Source organism: Dermacentor variabilis, chromosome 1, assembly GCF_050947875.1.
Source record: "Dermacentor variabilis isolate Ectoservices chromosome 1, ASM5094787v1, whole genome shotgun sequence".
Classification (NCBI taxonomy): domain Eukaryota; kingdom Metazoa; phylum Arthropoda; class Arachnida; order Ixodida; family Ixodidae; genus Dermacentor; species Dermacentor variabilis.
This window is the reverse complement of record NC_134568.1, coordinates 210,109,745-210,133,783: the sequence shown is the minus strand read 5'-3', so window position 1 is coordinate 210,133,783 and position 24,039 is coordinate 210,109,745. Positions and strand designations below refer to the sequence as shown.

At 43.2% G+C, this 24,039-nt stretch overlaps 1 protein-coding gene across 3 annotated transcripts in view; it reads right to left on the bottom strand.

The window, feature by feature from the left end:
- The window catches only part of c11.1 (maestro heat like repeat family protein c11.1), a 212,376-nt gene that overhangs the window by 31,170 nt on the left and 157,167 nt on the right, over nucleotides 1-24,039 (bottom strand). For all 3 annotated transcript variants that reach the window (XM_075703967.1, XM_075703969.1, XM_075703968.1), the window contains exons 31-32: nucleotides 20,912-21,176; nucleotides 1,602-1,790 (exon numbers count right to left, since the gene is read on the bottom strand). In XM_075703967.1, coding sequence (XP_075560082.1) covers nucleotides 1,602-1,790; nucleotides 20,912-21,176 — 454 coding nt within the window. The remainder of the gene's footprint in view (nucleotides 1-1,601; nucleotides 1,791-20,911; nucleotides 21,177-24,039) is intronic.

Genomic DNA, 24,039 nt, shown 5'->3' with positions numbered 1-24,039 from the left:
TTGTTCAATGATCTTTGTGGTTCAAATGTGTAACATGCTAAACTCTAACTGTTTGTTTAAAGCAGGTAAGCATTTTGCCGTCATATTTAATTTATTTCAGTGTGTAAGTTTAAGCGCATAAGTAAATCACAACACTTGAGCATACGTGCCACTAACCTAGATGATGTTTTGCTATGCATAATTATTTTTTACACTCAAAACGATTATTTTTGTTAGTAGACTTCTGAAAACAATGTTAGCTCTACAAAAATTTTGCAATAACAAAACGAACTTAAAAAACTTCATATAAGAACCCGCAAGGTTGTCTGAAGCTAGAAGAAGTTTAGGCAAATTCATGTCTTTCTCATTATGCTGGATGGATAGTCACGTACCGGCAGTGCATGCAAACAATAGGTGGCATCCAAACCCTGATGTCTATAACACATTTCCGGCTCCCGAAATTGCTTCCACCGCATTCAACCAGCAAAACCATAGCCTTTAAGATCCGCATTCTAAATCCAGAGGGCGCGTCTCTTTGTGGCATGGGTTTGGACACCACCTATAGCACCATATTTTTTTCTAGTAATCTTAGTATGAAGCTTTAATGCATGTATGAGGATCGAGGTGCCTTGCTGCATGTCATTCCCTGCTTACATGCGTTGCCAACCATTTGCTAAGCTCTATGTCTGGAAACTGCCACCCTAGCGAGACCATGGCAGGCACTGCAGTGTACTAGAGCTGCCTGTCCCATGCAAACCCTGTTCCTTACTACCGAGGGTTCAGACCCATGTTACATGTAAGCTCACGCCACAGGGACATGCCCTGAATGGCCTCTCCATGATCACCACCCTGGCAACATGTTCCTGAGCTCAGAACTGCTCAGTGCTCCCTTCCTTGCCACAAATTTTAAAATTAAATTATGGGGTGTTACATGCCAAAACCACTTTCTGATTATGAGGCACGCCGTAGTGGAGGGCTCCGGAAATTTCGACTACCTGGGGTTCTTTAACGTGCACCTAAATCTAAGTATACGGGTGTTTTCGCATTTTACCCCCAGTGAGATGTGGCCACCATGGCCGGGAGGAATTTAATCCCGCGATCTCGTGCTTAGCAGCCCAACACCATAGCCACTAAGCAACCACGCAGGTGCATCGAGAAGTGTAGTCACCACACAGCATACAACAAAGAGAATCGTGTGGCATTGCCTTCAAGAATGACACTAAAATGTCATACATTGTCATGTTCACCACCATGCAACAGACAACAAAGGGCAGTCAGTGGGCTTCTTCGATATGTTGCACCAGACTGTCCAGGACTGTCCAAGACACTGCACATGCAACACTAATTGGCTGAAAGCACCATTTCAGGCAGTCTGGGACTGTCAGAGATGGATAATAGAAGAGGCCCAGTGAGGCTTGACATCAGAGGTTGGCAGCATGTCAGAGGACATGTGATGTATTGCATCTCTCCAAAGTTTGCTGCGTGGCAGTGTGCACTTGCAGATGGCTTATGTGGAAGGCAATGAGTGGAAAAGGGTCAAGTGCAACATGACATTTAAGCAACAAACTCGGTAAACACTGGTAACTTACAGCGTAAATAGAAAACACAAAACTCTAAGCCACCTTTTCAAACATAGGGCGCAGCCGGAGAGCCACAGTTGTAATGAAGCTTCCAACATCCTGCTGATCTGCATGGCACAGAAGTGTCGCAAGTCCGTTGATTGCTTCCAGCATGATCTTCTGCTCTGTATCATCCTTGTCATCAAGACCACTGATCATGGCGGATAAGACAGTGCCAGAGTAACGATGAACCTGCACAACACCCAAAACTTGCATACTAAGGAGCAATTCTGAGATGCTGCAACAAAGCCTTATATTCTTAAAGGGACACTAAAGGTTACCAGAAACTCAAGTTAAAGTGGTAGAGCAATGTTCTAGAACGTCTAAGGCGTCAATATAATCGCGAACAGAGCTTTAGTAACCGAGAAATTGAGGTAAATGCATGACACGATTTGAGACCCCCCAGCGACATTCCGGTACTAGCCCGATGACGAAAGCACTCCTCATAATTTGTGTTACTAATACTCAACTACTCGTATTAAAAATATCATTTCATTCGATTATAAGACGGAAAAAAATGCTACTTGTCTACGTCTGTTCGATTCTAAGAAAAAATAACATTTTGACGTTACCCTTCAGTAATATGGGTAGTCGAAAGGTTTCGTTTTCGCACGACTCTGCGCGCTCGACTCTGCGCCGGGCACGCTTTGGAGTTTCAGTAGTTTCGTTATCGCGTCGTGCTGTGAGGGTTCTGCTGGCTCGCGAAACTCATTTGGAAGAAGCAGCGAGAATGCCACGTCCATGTGATGTCGTGGGAAGCCCTCGTTGCTCTCCCGCTCCGGAGAGCCGGTGTCGAGGCCGCCGTCGTAGTACGCAACGACGCCGGCAGCGCGAGCCCTCAGCAGCAGGTCGCGCTCGTCAGTGCTCAAATCGCTGGAGTTGAGCCCACCATCGCGAGCCAATCTGTCGTTGTCAGGGTCCATTGCGACGAGCGTCGAAGTTTGCGTCTTAGAATGAAGTACCAGCTTATGGTCGCGCGTTTCACCCTCCGCTAGCCACCATACTCCCGCTTTCGCTCTCCTGTCGGCTCTGTCTTGGCTCTGTTTCTGGCCGCGCGTTCGCGTTTTGCGCAGAAAAGCCGTAGCGCCGACTGCGGACGCCGTTCTATTCACCTATGGCACAACTTCACTATGAGACCATGATGTCAGTACTCCTCGATCGGAGGGCGGGTGATTTGAACTGCGCTAGAGGTACGCGGACGCTTCAGAACGCATTTTCTCTTAAAATAAGTCTCTCCTTGGCATGAAACAAGCGTTTCGAGGTTTCTGGGATGGTATTTCAACAGTCCACGTTGACTTAATAGGAACCTTTAGTGTCCCTTTAATATGTCAGAATACCAGTTGCTTACTACAGAATCAGTTCTACGCCAACATAAAGCACGGGGATTTTTTTTTTTTTTTCAGCTAGGTTTCAGAAAACATGTCGACATGGTGACAATGAAGTATATTTTGTGCATCCGGAGTTGAATTTTGCCATGCTTGGCAAAGAATCCAGAACATTTGCTTTGCACGTGCTTAAAGGCATGCATGCACAAAATATCCAAGGCAAAAAGTAAACTACAAGCTTCCACAACGTAATTTCAAGTAATGACACACCATGATTGCATATGCTGATCGCTGCTCAAAAGCTTTAAGCAAAAAGACTTTCAGTAGACTCCCTTTAAGACAAACTTTTTAATCTGAATTTTCTGATATTCTGATTGCTTGGAGGTCTCTGCTTAGTTTTCCACAGGCACAAAGCAAAAAAGTCTACCAATTTGCTCATAGAGAGAAGTTAAAAGGGCATTGCAACACTTCTTGAACACAATAAGAAAATGTTCATGATCTGTAGAAAATGCTGTCATGAACATGCTAGCCAAATATTATTCCACTGCATGCAGTAGGGAGCTAACAATCTTGCATAAAAGTTCACTGTTTCTCTCCTGCTGCTTTCAAAGCCCCTATATTACATTCCACCTATCATGTTGCACAACTGCATGACATCCTTTAAACGCTCATATTGGGAAGCCATTGAGTGGCTGTCCACACATTCTATCCATCCCATCACCGCTCCGGCCACTTTGTCATATGCCAACCTTGAAAAGTTACCAGAAGTTCTCCATTAAAGTGAGAAAAAGAAAGAAAGGAGCAATAGGCAGGGCATTACTACCGACACCATCCGAGCTGACGGGAAACATGTTGAGGAACAGGAAAACTAAACACTGTGCTCTTTATATTCCACTACTAAGCCCTTTTAAAAAATTTCTGCGGGAATACAATAGACTTCTGTTAACTCCTCAGGCTCTGTGTGGCAAAATATTGATATTTAAGACATGTTGCCAATATATTGAAACACTTCTAATTGGAACTGTGCCGCAAGTGTGAATAACATGTTTTACATAAAGCACTTTAATAAAACGAATTTTAGGGTAGATGCCAGAGTGTTTGTTCTCAATGCCAGTATACAGTCATCTAGCGGGTTCCCTTTTTTTCACTGTTTTTCATGCACATTTTCCAAGTCACTGGATGAGTGCTTTTCATGTATACTAGACATGAAATCATTGATGTTTTCATCTCCAATTTTCCTGTAGAAAGTTCTTGCATGGAGTCCACATTATGTAAACTAGCGAAAACTCTTTGAAGAACTGAAAATTCTGAATCCTTTCCACAGCAATATACTTTTTTTATGATTCTGAAGAGGCAAGAAATGCAGTGAAAGTAAATATTTAAAAGACAGTATCAATTGGTGCCTCAAGGGGGATAAGATGAAGCCAATTAAGTCAAAATTCCGAAACTAAGGAACAATGTCATATCATTTGGTTGTTGTTGTTTTTTTTAGATAAACCTGAGATTTGGCTGAACTTTGGCAGCTGCCACTGACAGCTGCTACTCTGCTGAGTGAGAGGTTCAGATTGGCAGACTTCAAGGAGGTGGCTACACAAAAAGCAAATTGTGTTTCTGCACATATAAGTAGCAATGCCGGCATTGGCAATGACATGGAAGCTGTGGGGCAGACATATAGAAACAATTGAGGAAGTCCTCTATGGGTGCCTCTGCAGGTGAGGACACTGCACAGGAGACACAAGAACCAGCTTCACAAATGACACAGCTGTTATAGCCCTGAATACTTCGATGCATTCTTTAATATGATGGCATTATATAGACCCTTTTGCAGCGATGCCATGGGCACTGAAATGTTTGATTAAATGGTGATGCGTCCATTGCTTCCCTCAGCTGCTTCCGTTGATTCAGTGTTTAAAACGAATATGCAAGACATCCTGGTGTGGCTAAGCAAACCTCTGTTTCAGTGGATAATGTAGACGGTGACTGGATGAACAACACGAAGCTTTGGCCACAGCTCCAAAGAGCATGTAAGTGCCTTTGGAGCTCATTAACACCTTATCCAAACGGCAGGAGCAGCGTATACGTTGCTAAGCAGTGCTAGAAATGTATTCCAAACTGTCCAAACTTTCTGCTTATGCATTAACGTCATTCTCCTCCTCATTCTCCTCCTGCTCTTCCTCATTCATCTCTCAATGCAATGATTCTTTCTATTCTCGCCCTCCTTCCACCGCGCTTTTGCCTCACGGACCATATGAAGCATCCTCTTGGACAGTTTACAGTCAACGTCTGATTTTTTGTACTCCCTAGGAACCGCGAAAACGTCCGAAAAAATCGGGAAATCAGAAAAAATGTATGCATGCCTTTTACTGCCCCCAAGAGGCTCAAATCGCTACAGGCACATCTGAAAGAAGCTGAAGGACTGTACTGGCAGTCTGACTGCCAGTACACTTATTAGGCATATCGGTGCTCATAATGTGACAGGAGACCGCGTGTTCATGCGTGTATAATTAAATGCATACTGTGTCCAGTGACAATTGTCCCTTCCCACATTTGTTATGCTTCACCGCAATACTTTCGCGTATGCTTCACCGCGTAACATTTCTGTATTCAGGCGAAGCTGACTTTTGGGAACCGGCATTATGCAACGCGCTGTGCTTGCCGAGCTTCGAAGCCAATCCCGAGGATTACAAAGGCGGAGTCGGTGCCATAGCTGACAACGGCGAATTCTTTCAATAAAAACCATACCACCGAACGGCAAGAAGGCTAATAGCGAATGTCGAAGCAGCTAGGCCTAGCATTGCCACAGTGTTGGCTACGGCTGCCAGCGGATCTGTGTGCGAGAGCGCCGGTTCGAGGCGGCAAGATAATCAAAATGGCGGCGATGGTGGTTTTGATTAATGCCATTTCGGACTTGCGATCACAGCAAAAAGTCCGGGAAATCGGACGGCGAAGGGTTCTTGCGTCCGAAATTTCAGACGTTTCTATACATTGACTCTATGGGGTACGTGGTGGTGCCGCGAAGCCGTCCGAATTACAGGGCATGTCCGAAAAATTGGGCGCCCGGAAAATCTGTCGTTGACAGTACACTAGCAACTCCTCCAGCCAACGACATGGCGTCAAAGAATATTCGTTACCATCCCTCTCTGTTGCTCGAAGCCAGAATTAGCGCGACTTCCGTTCCCTTTCAATAAAATTACAGCTAATTTTCCCTGATAGAAGCACAAATTACTTGAGTATTTCCAGACTATTCGAAATCCCTGAGAATTCCCGGTTTTCCCGGTTGGTAGACACCCTGAAACAGGTGCTAAGGTTGTATTCAAATTAGTTTAACAAAATTTAATTTCTTTACTCCCAAAATTTCGCTTTTTTTCTATTAGCTTTTGCAATGCACTGGAGCCATTGCTTTTAGCAGTCATTGTCCTCAGCACCTCAACAATAAGATCAAGGAGTCTGGAAATTGCATTTAAAAAATCCTAAATTGAATTCTTCAGTGTTCGAAGTAATTCCTGCAGGTCTAGACTTTCAATGTGCCACAGAAAGGGGAGGGGTCCCTAAAATTGGTTGCACATCCCTTTTCGTCCCTTCATGTTCGTCTTAAAGGAAGTCTATGGCAGCAGATATTTTTCATGCACATATACTAAACAAACACGTCCTCCGACAGCAGAGAATAGGCAAACCAGAAAAGCTTCAACACAACTTTTAAACATGTCCCCATTAGTGTACAGTACATACCACTATGGCAGCGTCAATGCATGCCCCATCTGGACACATTACAACAGTCAAGAATGCATAGATGTAACATGAAATGTTAACATAGTAGACAATACATTATGCAACATCACTGTATCTTCCTGTGCCACTCATGTGCACTTCAAGACTTCTTGCAGTCTTCACAGAAATGCAATCACATACAAGAAAATGCTGTGTAAATTATCACAAAAGTTAATAAAGCTACAAGGAACACATAAAACAAATATCATTTTGGAAAATTTCACATATGATACTATCAAGAGTGCACAAAAACTACAAAATCACTAGCAACAAAAATACATGTTACACTAGCACTGCTCCAAAAAATATAAGTGCTGTTGCATAGTTTGTATACACCATCATGCATACACAGTGTACATGCTGTGAAAACAAAACAAAAACAAACAAACCTGCCAACTGCCTGTACTTCTATATTTTTATGGTTCAAAACAAAAAAGTGGGCTCAGGCTTCATTGATACTCTAGTAAAAACACTCCAAACAACTTAAAATTGTCAACATGGAGGCCCCTTAGTATGAACATTACAAATAGCAAAAGAAAGGCCAAGGTCACTGTTGGTATTGCCAGTGACAGATGTTGTACCTGAAACTCTTTCTGAGCATATACACAATGCAATTAATTAGGATACAAGGTTGCCTGCTAGGTCACTGACAGCCCACAGCAACAAAGTGCACTGGATATTAATTCAAAAAGGTAGAACTGCATAAGACAGTGGAAACTGAGTGGAAGCTGAGCAGGTACCGTGAGGGAGTAAAATTTTTTTTGTACCAGTTGTATATTGGGACAAAAAAAAATATATATATATATATATATATATATGATATATTTTTGTCCCAAATATGTATTCTAAGTGTATAAAAACAAAAACATTGGTGAATAGCAGTAAAGGATAAAAAACTTGTGTAATACACTTGATGCTTGCTGCTGCTGTCAGAACAGAAAGCAAAATATTGCTGGAATGCACAGGGTGGCAAGCGTGCTATAGGTGGAAACATGGCCGCCAAGCCATGGGCACTGCGAAACAACTTACCCCTACTGTCCGCAGTTCCCCTAATCCATGCTTCCAGGTTAAAATGCCAAAAGCAGAGAAAATAAATGAGCACATGAATAAATTAAGGTAACGATAACATACAAAAAAAAAACCCAAAATCTGGCTACTGTGAGCCTGCATTTGCCCAGAGCTGTTCATGTGGCTAGCAATCATAATCAGAAGTTGAAAAATTTTGGCTGATACCACTGTTGCCATTCACTAAGCCTAGCACATATGGATCATATTTGGAATAATAAAAAAATATGGGCATAGTAACTTATTGGGATGATTAGAAGGCAGCAGAGTCTTAACCAATAACAAACCACTAGAGAATGGTGAAGTTCCTAGCTCACATCATGAGCTATTCCTAGTGGGTGTTTAGTAGACCAAGAAAAACCACAAAGACTTCCACTGTATGATATTCAGTAACAACCTAAAAATTTAGGAGAGGCTTCTCTTATAAAAAGCATGGTGTAAGTGCTGGTCTTCAAGACCATGCCAAGATAAGCAAGGGGAAGAAAACAACTCGCAGCATAAACACCTGTGCATGCTGCAATACAGGGGACTTTGAAAATGGATTAGGAGAGGGATTATTCTCACTTCACTTGACAAGAACATCCTTGCCCCTTCCTCAAGAACATAAACAGCGAGATGTTCATTTCAGCTGAGAAGTTATTGCCTGTACCTCATGAACAAATGAGCCCTTCCCTCTAAGGTGAGGAGCTTCACAATAATGCAGTGCCTGAACAATGTGAAGGTGACGATGTGGATTACAAAGAGGTGGAAGGAGAGGGAGAACAGGCAGATGTAGATGGCTTGTGTATGTATGCAATGTTCCCTTTGAAGGGAATTCACTGCTGGATTCAAAGGTGGCAACTGGTTTACAGTAAGTGAATACACCTTTTCCTGCACTCCCTGCTGCTCAAACTATCACTTCACTATCCCTTTAGCCTTCCAGTTTCCATCCCTAGCAGAAACAGAAAATTGTGCATGTCCACACATATGTGAAGTTGTTGCAGGGCTCGTGAGTCGACCTTTGCCCTTACTTTCTGAGCTAACACCTCCTCCTTGTCCTCCACAAACCTGCCAGCCATTTAGACACCCGCACGCAAACAAAATATTTTGCTGCAGCATACATGAGGTCTGAGGTGAAACCTTACAATATACTTTTCTTGCTATAAAATCAGGTGCACGTTAGATTTCTACGTTGTTCAGGAGCTCTAATGTCATTTCTACATTAGTTTTCTACTTCAAGACAAAAAGCGTGTGTGGAGGTGTGTTAGAAACAGGCAAATACCACTAAGTGAATCAGCTATCTGTTTTGGTGTTTTTTCTGCTTCTTGTTTAATTCAACCTGCCAGATAATTTGGTCGATTTCAGTGGCCCCATCAGGATGGACTTAAAGGGCCCTGAAACTGTTCGGACAAATTTTGTAGATGCGTAAGGCACAGCTAAAGTTAATCATTCGCACCACGATTTGTGTGAAATGTCTCATATTAAGAGATCTACGGATGATTACAAGTTACCCTCCTCAATAGTCATTCATTTTATCCTCAACTTGTTTGCTGAGTGATCGGGTCCAAGCTCTGCCTTCACTGGCTCTGGGTCATGATGGCACGCCGTGTGTCGACTTCCGGTTCTCTAGGAGTGAGTGCGCAAAGCCTCTCCAAACTCTCCGCCAGCTGCTTGGCAGTCGACCCCAAGCGAAAGCTATCGAAGCAGTGTGCGTTGCAAGCATTCTGTCGCAGCGCCGAATGTGTCTGGTATTCCGGTAACCACAGGCGATCTAGGCGTTTCGACGGATGGCTGGAGGCATAAACTCATCAAGCTGATGAAGGAACTTTAGCGTATATGTACGTGAGCGGCTTGATCGGTCTGCACAGTCCAGCCACCTGTTGGTGCAGAGTTTAACCAGCCAAAGAAAGAGCTAATATTGCTCTAACCAAGTGTAAAACATTTTAAACATTTACAAAAAACAATGTGTTAACGATTACACTCCTGCAAAAAATTTACTCCAGCAGCAAAGAAGAACACATTTCGTTACTGCTACTGTGTGTGGTTGAGCTCTGTGCCACCAGGTGGCTGCACTGTGCAGACCGTTCACATTTGCGCTTCTGCTCATCTCGTGAAACGATACAGTCATACAGCTGGGTCCTGTCCCCTTGCGCTTCCTTTTACCCTAATACCGCACTCGCGAAACGCTATTGCATTAGTATTCTTCCGGTGTAAAGTGACGGCCACAAATGCGTAAATCCTGGCGCCGATTGGATAGCGGCAGTCTGATACGCTGCAGCCAGTCAGCTCGTCTGCTGCCTTGCAGAGGGACATGATGTCGCAGCTTGACATATTGCCAGTCACTAGGTTTGCAGTCCACAACGCAACAAAGTCGAATCATAGTGCTCACGAAAAGACTGAGACTGACTGTGACTGCAGAGCTCTTGTCAAAATGGAGCACACTGTAACACAAGCAGACGACGCTTACTGTGTGCCGGAAGTGCTTTTAAGTGTAGTGAGAAATTGTTCTGTTACTTTCCTTTCATAGAAACAAATAAACTGACACTCCAACTATTACGAACATCATTTGTTCACCATAAAGCTGGAAAAATTTTCGATGACATGCCCTGGGCAGCCAATCAGATAGCTTGCCCTACTGACATCAATTGGGTGATTTACGTCACATGAGTAGGGGCGGCTGAAAATTCCGCCGAGCAGTGTGCTGCGATCGGCAGCGATGTACATTTTTAAAACCTTATAATAAATTATACGCTTTACGCGGAGCACTTAGATGCGTCAATTAATCATCAGAAGGACCTACTCTAACGACTCAGTACGTTTGTACAAAATCGTCAAAATCGTTTTAGGGTCCCTTTAACGGAAGTCGAATGTAGTTAAGCTACTTCCTAATCAGGCATAAAGCTTCTCTGCCTTTAAGAAAGTGGCTTAGTCTACATTTTACAACAGTGTTGAACTGCTAACTACATCCATTTTTGTGGCTGGATGTATGAAAACACTTGCGCTCACCAAGCTGTGGTGTTCCTGCCACTACCCCTTTGATGAGATGCATTTTCTATTGCTTTCTGGTCTAATCTTTGCCTTAATTTTTTTTACATATTGTCAGAGACCTTCAATTTCGGGTAAAACCCAACAATTCCCGACTTTTGCACTGGCAGCAAAATTTATCAAAATTTGGTTAAACTGGATTTCTCCTCGAAGTCTTCCACAAAGGATATTAAAAATGCAGGTGCTACAAAACTAATGAACACTACCCATATTGTTTGAGCAAGTGGTCAAAATATAAAGTATATTATTATTAATATTGTTTATACATAAATATTATAGAATTAAAGCTCAATACAAACAAAAATGGTAAAAATCGGTGATTTGCTTCGTTATATTGAAATTTCCTTATACTGAAATTTGACCTTTTTATGTAAAGGAGTACAGCTGCCGATGGATTTACATAAAATGGGCCGAACATATAACACACTTCATTATACTGAGGTTCTAAATACATGGTGTTCTATGGACAAGAAGTTCTAAAAGGTTAAACGCTTTGTTGTACTGAAATTTGTTATAGTGAGGTTTAATTGTATATGCTTTTTTTTTCACTAAACGCTCAAGCAAAAACCAGCATATATAATATATTCAGTGCCTACCGGCCTTGAGCGACCGAAACAAAACCTTGTTACTTTTTTTTGGCAATCACGTTGAAATGAATATGACAATGGTCCATCGCATTGCAATTCTCGCATGTCACATGTCTGTAAACAGCAGTAATGCACTAGGAAGTGAACCCAGCACTGACGTTGCTCTACATTGCAAGCGGTAAGTGTGACACTGAGAGGACATTTACTCAAATGAGTTCATCACATCACTTGCGAGCAGCTCTCTTTGTCATTACATGTTCCTGTGAGTGATCTCACTGGTTTAAGTATGTTTGGGTCCAAAAAGACACCATTACGCGTGTTAATCATTGGTAAATGTTCAGGAATATCCTAACGTTGAGCTGCCAGATCGCGAAATCCAGATTTCTCCTCAGTTTGTCTCTTTAAAAATGATGGCCTATTTTTACCCTGGAAAATTAAAAAAAAAAACTGAAGCCTGAAAACAAAGGATCCTAATATAGTATGCAATTTCAAAACTTAATCTTGCAAGATAAACCTCAATGAATATCAAAAAAGTAATTATCCAACCAGCATCTCCTTTAACCTTTAATGAATCATGGGCATTTTAGAGTACGAACAACTATTAGTAGTTCTCTTTTGGCCACTGTCTACATTCTCTGTTAATGCATTAGTATTTGTCACAACTACAGTAAAACCTCATTAATTAGAACTCGGTTAATTCGAAATCCTGAATCATTCAAAGGTTTTCTGCGGTCCCGTATTTTCCAATGTAAATTTGACCAGATAATTCGAACTAGCGGCCTAGGTCAACCCGGTTAATTCGAAGATTTGGGGTGCTATGCGGCAATTCTCGATCCACATTTCACCGCAAACCCAACGAAACGACAACCAATCAGAGCCGCGAGGCGACGCCACATAGCAGTCGCGATTATTTATAGACGAAGTGCCTGAGTAGTACTGCTAGCACAAAAATCAGTCCACGGTATGCCTCGCGCACTGCTGAAAGGCGCGCCTGCAGAGGAGAAGACGTGCTTCACTGCAATGCAGCGGGCATACCGCTTTTTGTCACGTGCTCTCATCCCCCACTCCACACGCTCCTCGCAGTCGCAGCAACTTGTTTTGTGCCACTGCCACTGGCTGCCGTTCGCCCACCCTCTTTCCACGCCTGCGGCGACGTGTGCGCGCACAACGCCGGTCTGCACCGTTTCTTTGTGCGCGGTGGTTAGGGGTGTTGCAGCTAGCATGGTGTTCGTTCTTTTTTTTTTCTGAACTGTGCAGAAGTGTCAGTGAGCGAAGATGCCAAAGTATAAGACTTTAATGCTGCAGCAGAAGTTCTGCTTGATCCAAGAAGCGGGTAAGATCACGTGTTCTAAGACAGAGTCGGCTGAAAGGCACTGAGTGCCCCTCTCAACGTTGTCCACAATATTGAAGAACAATTCGAAGGTACTGGAGGCCTAGCAAGACATATTCTTCGAAGCGGTCGTGAGTATGGGCTCCCACGTAACAAGATGTGGAATCAGCTTTTCTTCGCTGGCTGCAGAAAGCAAATGCAGCCCACCTTCGTGACAATGGAACGCTATTGCGGGAGAAGGCCAACGACTTGGCTCTACAACTTGGGCACGAAGAGTTCAAGTGTAGCAATGGATGGTTCAGCCGTTTTAAAGAACGCAATAATTTGACCTTCATAGCCGCCTGTGGCGAGAGCGGTAGCGCAAACGAGAGTGTCGTCAACGACTGGAAGAAACACACATTGCGTCCGTTGCTTAGCGAGTACGGTGCAGACGATGTGTACAACCTTGACGATGCAGCCTTTTTTTACAAGATGCTGCCTACAAAAATGTTCGCAGCAAAGGACACTGTGGTCAAGGGTTGAAAGCAGGGCAAGAAAAGAATTACTGTTCTGTTAGGAGCGAACATGTAGGGTAAACACAAGCTGCCACTACTCGTAGTTGGAAAGAGTGGGAAGCCTCACTGCTTTAAAAATGCATGGCTGCCACCAGGGGATGAGCTTATCTACCGGCACAACAAAAAAGCCTGGGTCACAGGCGCAATATTTGAAGATTATGTTCGGCAGCCTGACAGCAAGTTCGCGACCACAGGCAGGAATGTACTCTTCGTTGTTCAGTGCCCAGCGCATGGTGACATCCCACACTTGGAAGCTATCAGGATGGTATTTCTTCCTCCGAACACCACGTCGATCTCGCAGCCAACGGACCAAGGTGTCATTCACCACACGAGGAAGATTTACCGGCACCACCTGCTCAAGCGCATGCTCCTTTGCTACGACAACGGCAAGGAGTATTCCATCGACCTCCTCTGGGCCATATGTCTTATTGTGTATAGGCATGGAAGCAAGTGGAGCCCACTTTGATCAAGCGGTGTTATGAACACGCTGGCTTCTCGAAGGAAAGCACCGTTGGTGCTGATGCTGACTATTCATGTGCACTTGATGAAGAAGGAGCTGAGTGTTCAATCAATGCACTCTGCGCAGAGGATTGCAAATCCGGTGCAGTCGGCTTTGACGAGTATCTGACCTTTGAAAATGATCAACAAATGTGCTACTCAGACTTGGAGAGTGAAGCTACCACTGATGACCATGTGCGATGACAGTGACGACGACGACACTAACGAGCCCTCCCGTTTGAGGCCGCTGTCGTCGCTGCTAGGCCACGGCGGCATCAAATGAAAATAACACTTTTGTCACACAAAGTGAATAAATACTGCATGTTTTTTTCCCCTTACATCGCACTCTCTCTGAGTTCCGTTTTTGACAAGTAAGTGGGCGATCTCATGCTATTTCGGTTAAGCAGTACTACCGTTTTGTACGTACTTTTTCCGAGCTACGGCCAACTACGGTATAACTAGATTTCGCTGTATTACTACAGTTGTGGGAGAGCTCTTAAAGAACTAACAGTTTAGAAACGTCCAACCACTGCAATATGAAATAAACTAAAAGTAATAAGCCAAATTTCATAACTACTCTTGGAGACTTTCAGGTGTGACATACATTTATGATGGTAAATGAATGCGAATGTTATTTTTCCTCTGTGCTTTAAGTAAGATAAAAGGGCAGAGAGTATCTAAAGTGAGGTGTACACCCCATGTTTTTGAGTAAACGAGTATCAAGAACTTGTACGGTTACAGTGATTCCAAGTATCTCTAAGCCATTAAAAAAATTAATGAATAAATTCTCGGGTTTAACATGACAAAGCCATGATCTGATTTTGAGGTATGCCGTAGTGGGGGACTCTGGATTAATTTTGAGCCCCTGGATATCTTTAATGTAACACCCAATGCACGGCATGCAGACATTTTCGCATTTTATCCCAGGACCTTGTGCTTAGCAGTGTAATGCCATAGCCGCTCGTTCACCACACTGGATCTATCTCCAAGCTTCAACCTCTGCACAGACACACACACTATGCCCACAGAATAAAAGTTCTAGCTTTAACGTACAAGGTGAATCTCCTGCTAGTAAGAAAGGTATGAAATCAGGACAAAGTTGTTTTTTTAAAAATTAATACCGTATTTACTTCATTCTAGTGCACCACAGTATCTAACGTGTATCCACTTTTCGCAGGCTTAAAGTAAGAAAATAAAAACGCACCTGAAAGTAAGATGCACCTGAATGTAACATGCACCTGATCTATAACAGAAAAATTAAGTATGTTGCCAGGCTCACGACCAGAAAAAAACAAGATGTGGAGAATTTACCTTTCACAGAAGAAGAACTATTAAATGAGTTTTCATGATGAAAGCGGTACATCATTGTCACCATTTCTGCTTCACTGGCCACAAATACAAGCACACAAGGTGGTACAGCAAAACCTCGCTAATTTGACCTTTGTTAATTTTGAAAATCTGATCATTTAGACTCGTCCTTGGGTTCTGGTGGGCATATAGTACATTAATTAATGTGCTCAAACACTTGTTAATTCGGACGTATTTGGCCGCACACCGGTTCATTCAGGTCACTCCTACAACTAGGCAAGCATGGAGTGGCGCATAAGTATGCAACGCGAAAGAGCAAAAGCAGTGATAGTGTCCAATCAAAACAAAGCGGCAGAGTCTGCATCGCCATAGTCACCAGCAGAAATCGTGTGTGGACAGGAATGGCAGAACACTTATTTGTGCCTTTATTCTTGTGTTCTAGTGTTCTTTATTCTTGAGATCATGATGAGATAGAGCTAATGAAAGAAACCATAACTAGGCTGGCTTCAGAGGCAGCAATTGAAGTGGGAGGCAAGGCACCAAAGCAACCAGTAGGCAAGCTTTCCCAAGTAACAAAGGACCTAATAAAGAAACAACAAAGAATGAAAGTGTCCAACTCAAGAGATAAGATAGAATTCGCGGAAATGTCAAAACTGATCAACAAGGCGAAAATAAGTGATATACGAAACTATAACATTAGAAAGACTGAAGCCGTAAAAAATGGACGCAGCCTGAAATCAGTGAGAAAGAAACATGGCATAGGAAAAATCAAGATATATGCACTGAAAGATAAGCAGGGTAATATCATCAGCAATCTCGAAGATATAGTAAAAGAAGCGGAAGAATTCTATACTGACCAGTACAATACCCAGAGGAGTCAGGATACCTTCATTAGAAAGAGTAATGAACTGGATACAGAAACTCCTCCTATAACTAGCGATGAGGTCAGAAGGACTTTGCAAGACATGAAACGAGGACGAGCGGCAGGAGAAGATGAAGTAACAGTTAATTTTATCAAATATGGGGGAGATATAATGCTTGGAAAACTGGCGGCTCTTTATACGAAGTGTCTATCGACTGCAAGGGTCCCAGAAAATTGGAAGAATGCAAACATTATACTAATCCACAAAAAGGGAGATGTTAAAGAATTGAAAAATGATAGGCCCATTAGCTTACTCCCAGTATTATATAAAATATTTACCACAATAATCTCCAATGAATAAAGGCAACACTGGACTTTAGTCAACCAAGGGAACAGGCTGGCTTCAGGAAGGGATACTCTACAATGGATCACATCCGTGTCATTAATAAGGTTATCGAGAAATTTGCAGAGTTCAATACCAACAGTCAGAGATACCAACAGTCATAGCGGCATTACGCAATCAAGGAGTACAGACCACTTACATAAATACCTTGGAAAATATATAGAGAGATTCCAAAGCCAGCTTAATTCTACACAAGAAAAGCAGGAAGATACCTATAAAGAAAGGGGTCAGACAGGGAGACACAATCTCTCCAATGCTATTCACTGCATGCTTGGAAAAAGTATTCAAGCTATTAAACTGGGAAGGCTTAGGAGTAAGGATTGACGACGAATATCTCAGCAACCTTCGGTTTGCCGATGACATTGTTATATTCAGCAACAATGCAGACAACCTACAACAAATGATTGAGGACCTTAACAGAGAGTGTGTAAGAGTCCAGCTGAAGATTAATATGCAGAAGACATAGATAATGATGAATAACAAGAGTTCAGGATCGCCAGTCAGCCTCTAGAGTCTGTGAAGGAGTACGAGGGCAGGTCATGCAATGCGCAGGTTAGACAACCGTTGGACCATTAGGGTTACAGAATGGATATCAAGAGAAGGGAAATGCAGTCGAGGACGGCAGATGACTAGGTGGAGAGAGGAAATTAGGAAATTTGTGGGCGCTAGTTGGAATCGGTTGGCGAAGGACAGGGGTAATTGGAGATCGCAGGGAGAGGCGTTCGACCTGCAGTGGACATTAAACAGCCTGATTATGATGATGATGACGATCCTTGCGTTCACCGTCACACATAACACCGCATTGGCCACGTGCCTTCCCAACTGCATATTCACCATCCATGATAACATCAATAGCGACTGCAATTTCGTCCACAGCAGATGCAGTAAACAATATTTTCGTTCTGATTCAGTGCATACCCCTTAGAGCTGTGTGGTCGCCGTCCATGACAGCATCTATAGTGACCGCGTTTTGTCCGCAACGGTTGTGGCAAACAGTAGTTTCGTTTTGTAACGCCTTCGGGCATTGAAGGTAATGAAATAAATAAAAAAATTAATAAATGCTGTGCGCGCAATGTCAAAAGCACTACAGAAGCTGTCGAGTATAGAGAGCACTGGCACAATGGATGGGTGATCTGTTAGTGAGCAGCTCAATGGTGAAAAAATATTCTGGATGTGCGTGCAATAGTGTAAAACGTGTCTCACATGAGGCACATGCAACGGCCACACTGCGAAGGAAGTCGCAAGGCCTTGCCACTGTGAACGCTAATCAGTCATGAGATGACGAGAATTACAGCTTCTGCACTGCTTTTGTGCAAAGTAGAAACCAGATTTGCCAATTCTTTCAGTTAATGAAAGCATTTTGACACAGTAAGCATTCGTTTATTGTTATCTTGATATTCCTGACAATTCCACACTTGGTTAATTCTGGCATTTTTTTTTTCAGTCCAATGAAATCTTCAATGACAAGGTTTTACTGTACTCTCGAGCAACCACTTCTAGATACATTACTACTATCACTTCCACGAGGTTTTACGTGACTCAGCATTGGAGTTGTTGAAATATGCATCTGACAGCATTCCTGGCACTCTGTGCAGATAGCTAGCTCAGGACAGCACCAGAAACTCTGGTAGCTGCATATGCTGGTGCATCCGGTGTCAAGTGGCATGGCACCTTGCGAATGTGACAGTATCTCCAAAAGTGATTGTAGTCTAGCATAAAATAAACCCACAGCAACCTTCAAGAAAACGTACTCTGCCCCCATTTCGTGATGGCGATGACGCTGCATCTGTCGGCTCTGACAGTGAGCTGTTGCCAACACTTCAAATGCGGTTTCAGTTTCGTATTAGATTGTAATGCACAGGCAATTTCCAGCACCATTACAGAAGAACGTCATTTAAACGATACCGTTACGTACGATTTCCCGGCAGCAACGTTCGCAACCGAGTACACAAAAAATTACAGAATCGAGCTATCCTTTATATTTTACTGGTTTATATAATCCAGGAAAACATGATCATCCAGCACCAATGTTCAATATATTGGCAAAACTATAATCGTATGATACATTTTCCAGCCACTAGATACCATGTACACAAGAAAATGCGCAAGGAAGGAATGCACTATCAAGAGCAGTAGCCGCCTGCTTCGGCAGCTTCACCGCAATACTCGCCCGCCCGTCTTATGTTAAAACACTGGCGTACGCTCACTTTTTTATTCTGGTACCAGCAAATTTTCTCCAGGGTCGCTGCATGCTGGATTCACAGCTATTACCGCCAACCTTACTGCGATAATTAAGCATCTTCGCCTATCTGTTTCAGAGCACATGGTGTCGTTGTAAGCGTACTGCACGCTTTTAATAGGTGATAACCCAAACGTGCCGTCGTTCCTTACTGCAGACTGCGATCGGATACGTTTTCTGGCCGCTAGATCCCATGTAAACAAGAAAAGGCTCGAAACGTGCACAACTGAGAACAGTAAGTGCCTGCCGCATCAGCTTCCACGCAATACTCCTCGGCACGTCTCACGTGAGAATGCCAGCGCACACTCGGTTTTTTATTCCAGTACCAGCAAATCTCCTCCCGGGTCATCGCACGCCTCACTCACAGTTATTGCTGCCAAAACTACTGTGATAAGCATCTTCAACAATCCGTTTTACAGCCAGTGGGGAGGCGGGCTAGTGCCGTTGGTAGCATTTTGCCTGCTCTTAGTAGGCCACAATCCAAACGCTTCTATATTCCCTGCTGCAGGTGGTGCGATGTGAGTGTCACATTTCGCTTCGGTGACATCTGGCGTTGCTCACCAGCTCAATTTCGTTGGGACTGACAAGCGATTTTTAAGGACCTAGTTTTTTAAGACACAACGCAAAGCTCACCCTCGGTAGTGTTTACATCTGCAGCGGTCACTTCCAAAAGTGCATGGATATTTATTAAGCAGAATTTTTCAATCTGAGTAGTCTCTAAAAAAGTAAGAGTTCTTCCTCCAGCAACACTGAGAAGTGTGAGCAATGTTGACATCCGGCCTCGTAAATTGTGAAAGCCACCCATCGTACTGCTTTTACAGGCGTGAATGTAACTGGTTCACCACCTGCATTTTGACCTTTTCAATCACTTTTGAAAAAAAAAAAAGCAAGCTGGTGCAATAAGTTCACATTGTTGTACAGACATTTGTTATTTTTGTATCGTATTTTCCCCCAAGTACACACCTACATCATGGCTAACTGGATTCCATTGTCGTCGTTCTATCAACAGATGAGCCAAGCCAACTCATCGAAAACGAAGGCAGTGCCACTTTTCTGCTCACTACAAACGAAGGCTCATCTGCACATTGTAAGTCAGGAAAAACTTGTAACAGTAGAAAGTATACTGCATTTCAATACTAATAAAAAGACCAGTAACCGCGTACACTAGTAGAAGGTAACGTGGTGGACCTCTTATGCAGCTTCATGTTTTTGCCACCATGGGGTACGAAGATCAAAATTAATTAAATTATGGGGCTTTATGTGCCAAAACCACTTTCTGATTATGAGGCACACCGTAGTGGAGGACTCCGGAAATTTCGACCACCTGGGGTTCTTTTGCCGAAGATCATTTTTCGTGACTTTTAGTGATGAATTAAAAATATGAATTCCCGTTTAATGAGAAAAACACACCTCGTTTTAGCCACTACGCAAGAGAATCATTCCATCAGAGGGTTTATTTTGATTCATATGTTCCGAGCGGTTCTCTGTCCCTTTAAGACACTACACAATAGGAAAACAAAACATGCCTCAGGCTGCCGAAGCCCCACCAGCTCGATGCACGTCTCGTGCCTCATGTGCAACAATTCGCGCAACGTTTTGTATTATGTGGATATCAACTACAGCTCAATCTGCCAAATTTTTTAGTCACTTCAGATCGTAAGTTTTTTTTCAGTTAGTACATTTTCTCCATATTATTTTTTTCCAAGATGCATGAATGAGGTTTTACTGTATTTTAATAAAAAAGTGTGCATTAGAATTGTGTAAATACAATGCGTAATAATATGTAATGTACATAGCATCAGACTGAAGGCATGCATTATAAGTGTCTGCTATCAGGAGCAAGTTTTCCGCTAATAAATAAATATATATATATATATATCAGCCATTTCAAGTAGGCAAACAAATAGTGCACTTAGAAATGTGTGGCATATGCTTTTGCAAAGACTTGTGCTGGCCTCACCTGTGCCATGGAGACTAGTCCACGCCATGGCTAGGCAGCACATTTACAGCATATCTAAGCACTTATTTCGCCCACTGCAAAGTGCCATATGTATGACTTGTGCAGATGTCAAACAAGTTAAAGCTTCAGACCCATTTCAAGAATAAATAAATTGTTTAGATTACATATCCATTGTTAAAATTTTTTATTTCTACAAGTGCAATCCACAATACCGGCTCACATTGCACATTTCAACGTCTGCCCAGATTCTGTCTCTAATCATACAGCATGAAAATTTCACACTGAAACAACTGGGAACCAGCTCACATGATCGCACATATGGTATTGACAGGTGCGTAGAGGTTCATGGCAGTATTGACCGCAAGCGTTTAAGAGCACACGCTGGCTTACCAGATGCCCTTCAGCACGACCTAAGTGGGCAAGACTGCGCAAGCAGAGACGGCGCACAGCCAGGCTCGGGTCAGATAAGGAGCCCAGCAGGTGGTTCATGAGCGGCTCGGCCAGCAGGGGTGCTCCCTCGAAAGGCTGGCTCAGCAGCTCAGCAAACAGTGCCAGCACGGCCAGACGCTGGGTCTCCAATGGGCTACCACCAAGCCTGTTCTGCAAGCCCGATACTACACCTGCCACCTGCCAAGGGCACTGCTGGCATAGAAGTCTGTGAAACGTGAAAAGAGGAGCCACTGTTCAGAAGAGGCCTACTGCTTAACCCCAAGTTCTATTATTTTGACCTAAGGTGACCTTATTTTGTTTTCTTTTAAATTTATTTACGGCTTATTTTCTAACTTCCCTCTATCAAAAACCTTTCTAAAGCTCTTTCAGCCAATATGCTTCATGTTTTAACTGTGAAAACCTCATTTTACCTCTTCACTATAGAATACAGTAAAACCTCGTTAATTCGACCCTTGTTATCGGAAAATCGGATAATTCGGACTTGTCCTTTGGTCCCGGCAGGCGTATGCATTACTTAATGCAATGAAACTCTGGTTCATTGGAACGTATTTGGCAGCACATTGCTTAATTCGGACAACTCTCGGAGCTTCGCAAGTGCGGAGCGCTGCAAATGTGTCACAAAAGATCAGAAAACGGCGCCCACCAAAACGAAGCGGCGGAGCTTGCATCACCATAGTCATCAGTGAAAATCGTATGCAAATGACAGCAATGCCAGAACGCTTTCAGCCTATTTGTGCCTTTGAAGCCTTCATTCTTGTGTTTACCACCGCGCATAGCACCGCATCGGCAGCATGCCTTCATGACTGTGTAGTCGCCATCCACGACTGCGTCGATAACGGCAGCGGTTTTGTCCACAGCGGTTGCCACCAACAGTAATTTCAACTCGGTATACGCGTGTCGGCCGCATGCCTTCATAACTGTGTAGTTCCCATGCATCATATGACCGCGTCGACAGCGACCGCTGCTTCGTCCACAGCTGGAGCAGACGTAAGTTGCGTTGTGATTCGGGGCATGCGTCGGCTGCACACCTCCAGAATTGGAAGCGCGCCGTCCATGATTGTGTCGAAAGCGGCCGCGGTTTCATCTGCAGAGCTTGCGGCAAATGGTAGATTCGTTTTTACTCAGTGCAAAGCTGTTGAGGATAAAGAGCATCATCTACATAACGATGGGCAGTGACCTGGTGACACTGGCAAAAAAATAATCGGGATGTGCGCGCGGTAGTGAAAAGCATGTCTCAAATGAAGATGTGCACCGCAGCCACGCTATGAAGGAAGTCTCGAGGCCTTCGCTGCTGCAAGCACTAATCAGTCATGAGATGATGAGAATTGCAGCTTCTGCACTGCTTTTGTGCAAAAATAGAAACAGGATTGGCCGATTCATTCAGTAAATAAAAGCATGTTGATGTAGTAAGCATTTGCTTATTGTTTTCCTGATACCTTCGATAATTCAACATTCAGTTAATTCGGACATGTTATTCTGTTCCGTGAAATCCGAATTAACAAGGTTTTAATATATTTGTACTTGTCATTGCCATGAACAATGCAGTTGGAAATGAGAAAAAATGTTTTATTTTACGCTGCTCCAAAATCAACTATTCCGCCTGCAAAGCAAGCTTCTTCACCGAAGAGAGTTTTCCATGCATTCTTACAAGACAGCCCTCCTCTGAAAATGAAGGGGGGGGGGGAGGGGGCTGTCAGCATCCACGCTGCACCACTGTTGGGCCAAGTCAACATCGTTTTCGTTTTCCGAATCATCACTTTCAGTAGAAGAAGTAATGAAAAGACTACCATCATCCTCTTCGCTTGAAGAACAAAACTAGTGAATTGCTTTCACTCTTACATTCACTGAGAGTCAAGCAGTGGATTTCTTTTGGACACGCGACTCATGTGCAAGCTTTCAGTGGCAGACGCCATCGGTGCAAATCTGCCAAAAAGCGAAAAAAATGCAAAATTCCAAAAATGCGGTCTTGAAGTGCTTACAGAGTGTTGCCATCTATGTACTAGAAGACAAATACTGCAATAAATGCACCGCTCCAGTGTTAAATGAAATGGCGGCCATCTACAACATAGATGGTAGCCAGATAGAAGACTGAATCAACGCAGCCTTTGAGGCACCGTAAAAGTGCCGACAACTATGTAGTAAAAAAAAAAATGGCGAAATAACACCAGATTTCAAACACTGGCATTGCAGCAGTCTGTGTAGTAGAAAGAAAAACTCAGTTCATGTGCTGAGTTCGCCCAAATTGCCTTAAAAATGAGATTATTGCCAGTGGTGAGCTGAGCTTGTCCAAAGCAAAATTAACCAGGATTGTGCTGACAAGTTATTCTCGTCCAAAACACTTAAGCGGTTAAAGGGTACTCCAGCATTTTTTTTACTGTATTAGGATTATTATTGTCAGTTTCAAATGGCATTGACAGTCCTGTCACCGGCAGGGTGGTTCAATTTGCTTATAAATTCATCAATAATTTTATATATCCAATAAATATCAAAGTATTGAAACCAAAACAGGTAGCTGCTTCGCGTGATGTTACGATGGGTAGATGACGTCAAGCCCTACACTACTGTAATGCAAATATGCAGAACGCATGCTAAACACACGGTATGCATGGTGCTAATGCCAAAAAAGTGAAGCTGATGTCTTCCGACAACATGGGGAGCTTTTCTAAACTAGACAACGGGAATTTCAGCAAAGATATGAGCGCTGAAGGATCGCTGTTTGCTTTTGACCTGCTGCTGCCGCGTGAAGCAGTTGACGTGCCCAAGTGTAATGCACTGAGCTACGGCAAGACGAAGAGAAGTACCGGTTTATTACGTCTCAAAACGATGATTGACGGCCATTGTCTCGTAGAAAAAGGAGCCGGCTTGTCATTTCTGGGTGAAGTGGAGGCGTAGTGTCTGACATCACAAACACAGGGTGGCCAGTAAAATGTCATACATTTGTGGGAATGAGTCAGAAACATGCAACCAATCTTCAAAATTCATTTTCATGAAATCTAAATGACTTGCAGTTATATCGTTTAGCACAGATAATTGGAGTGTAATAGAGAACGTATATTCAAAATATTATT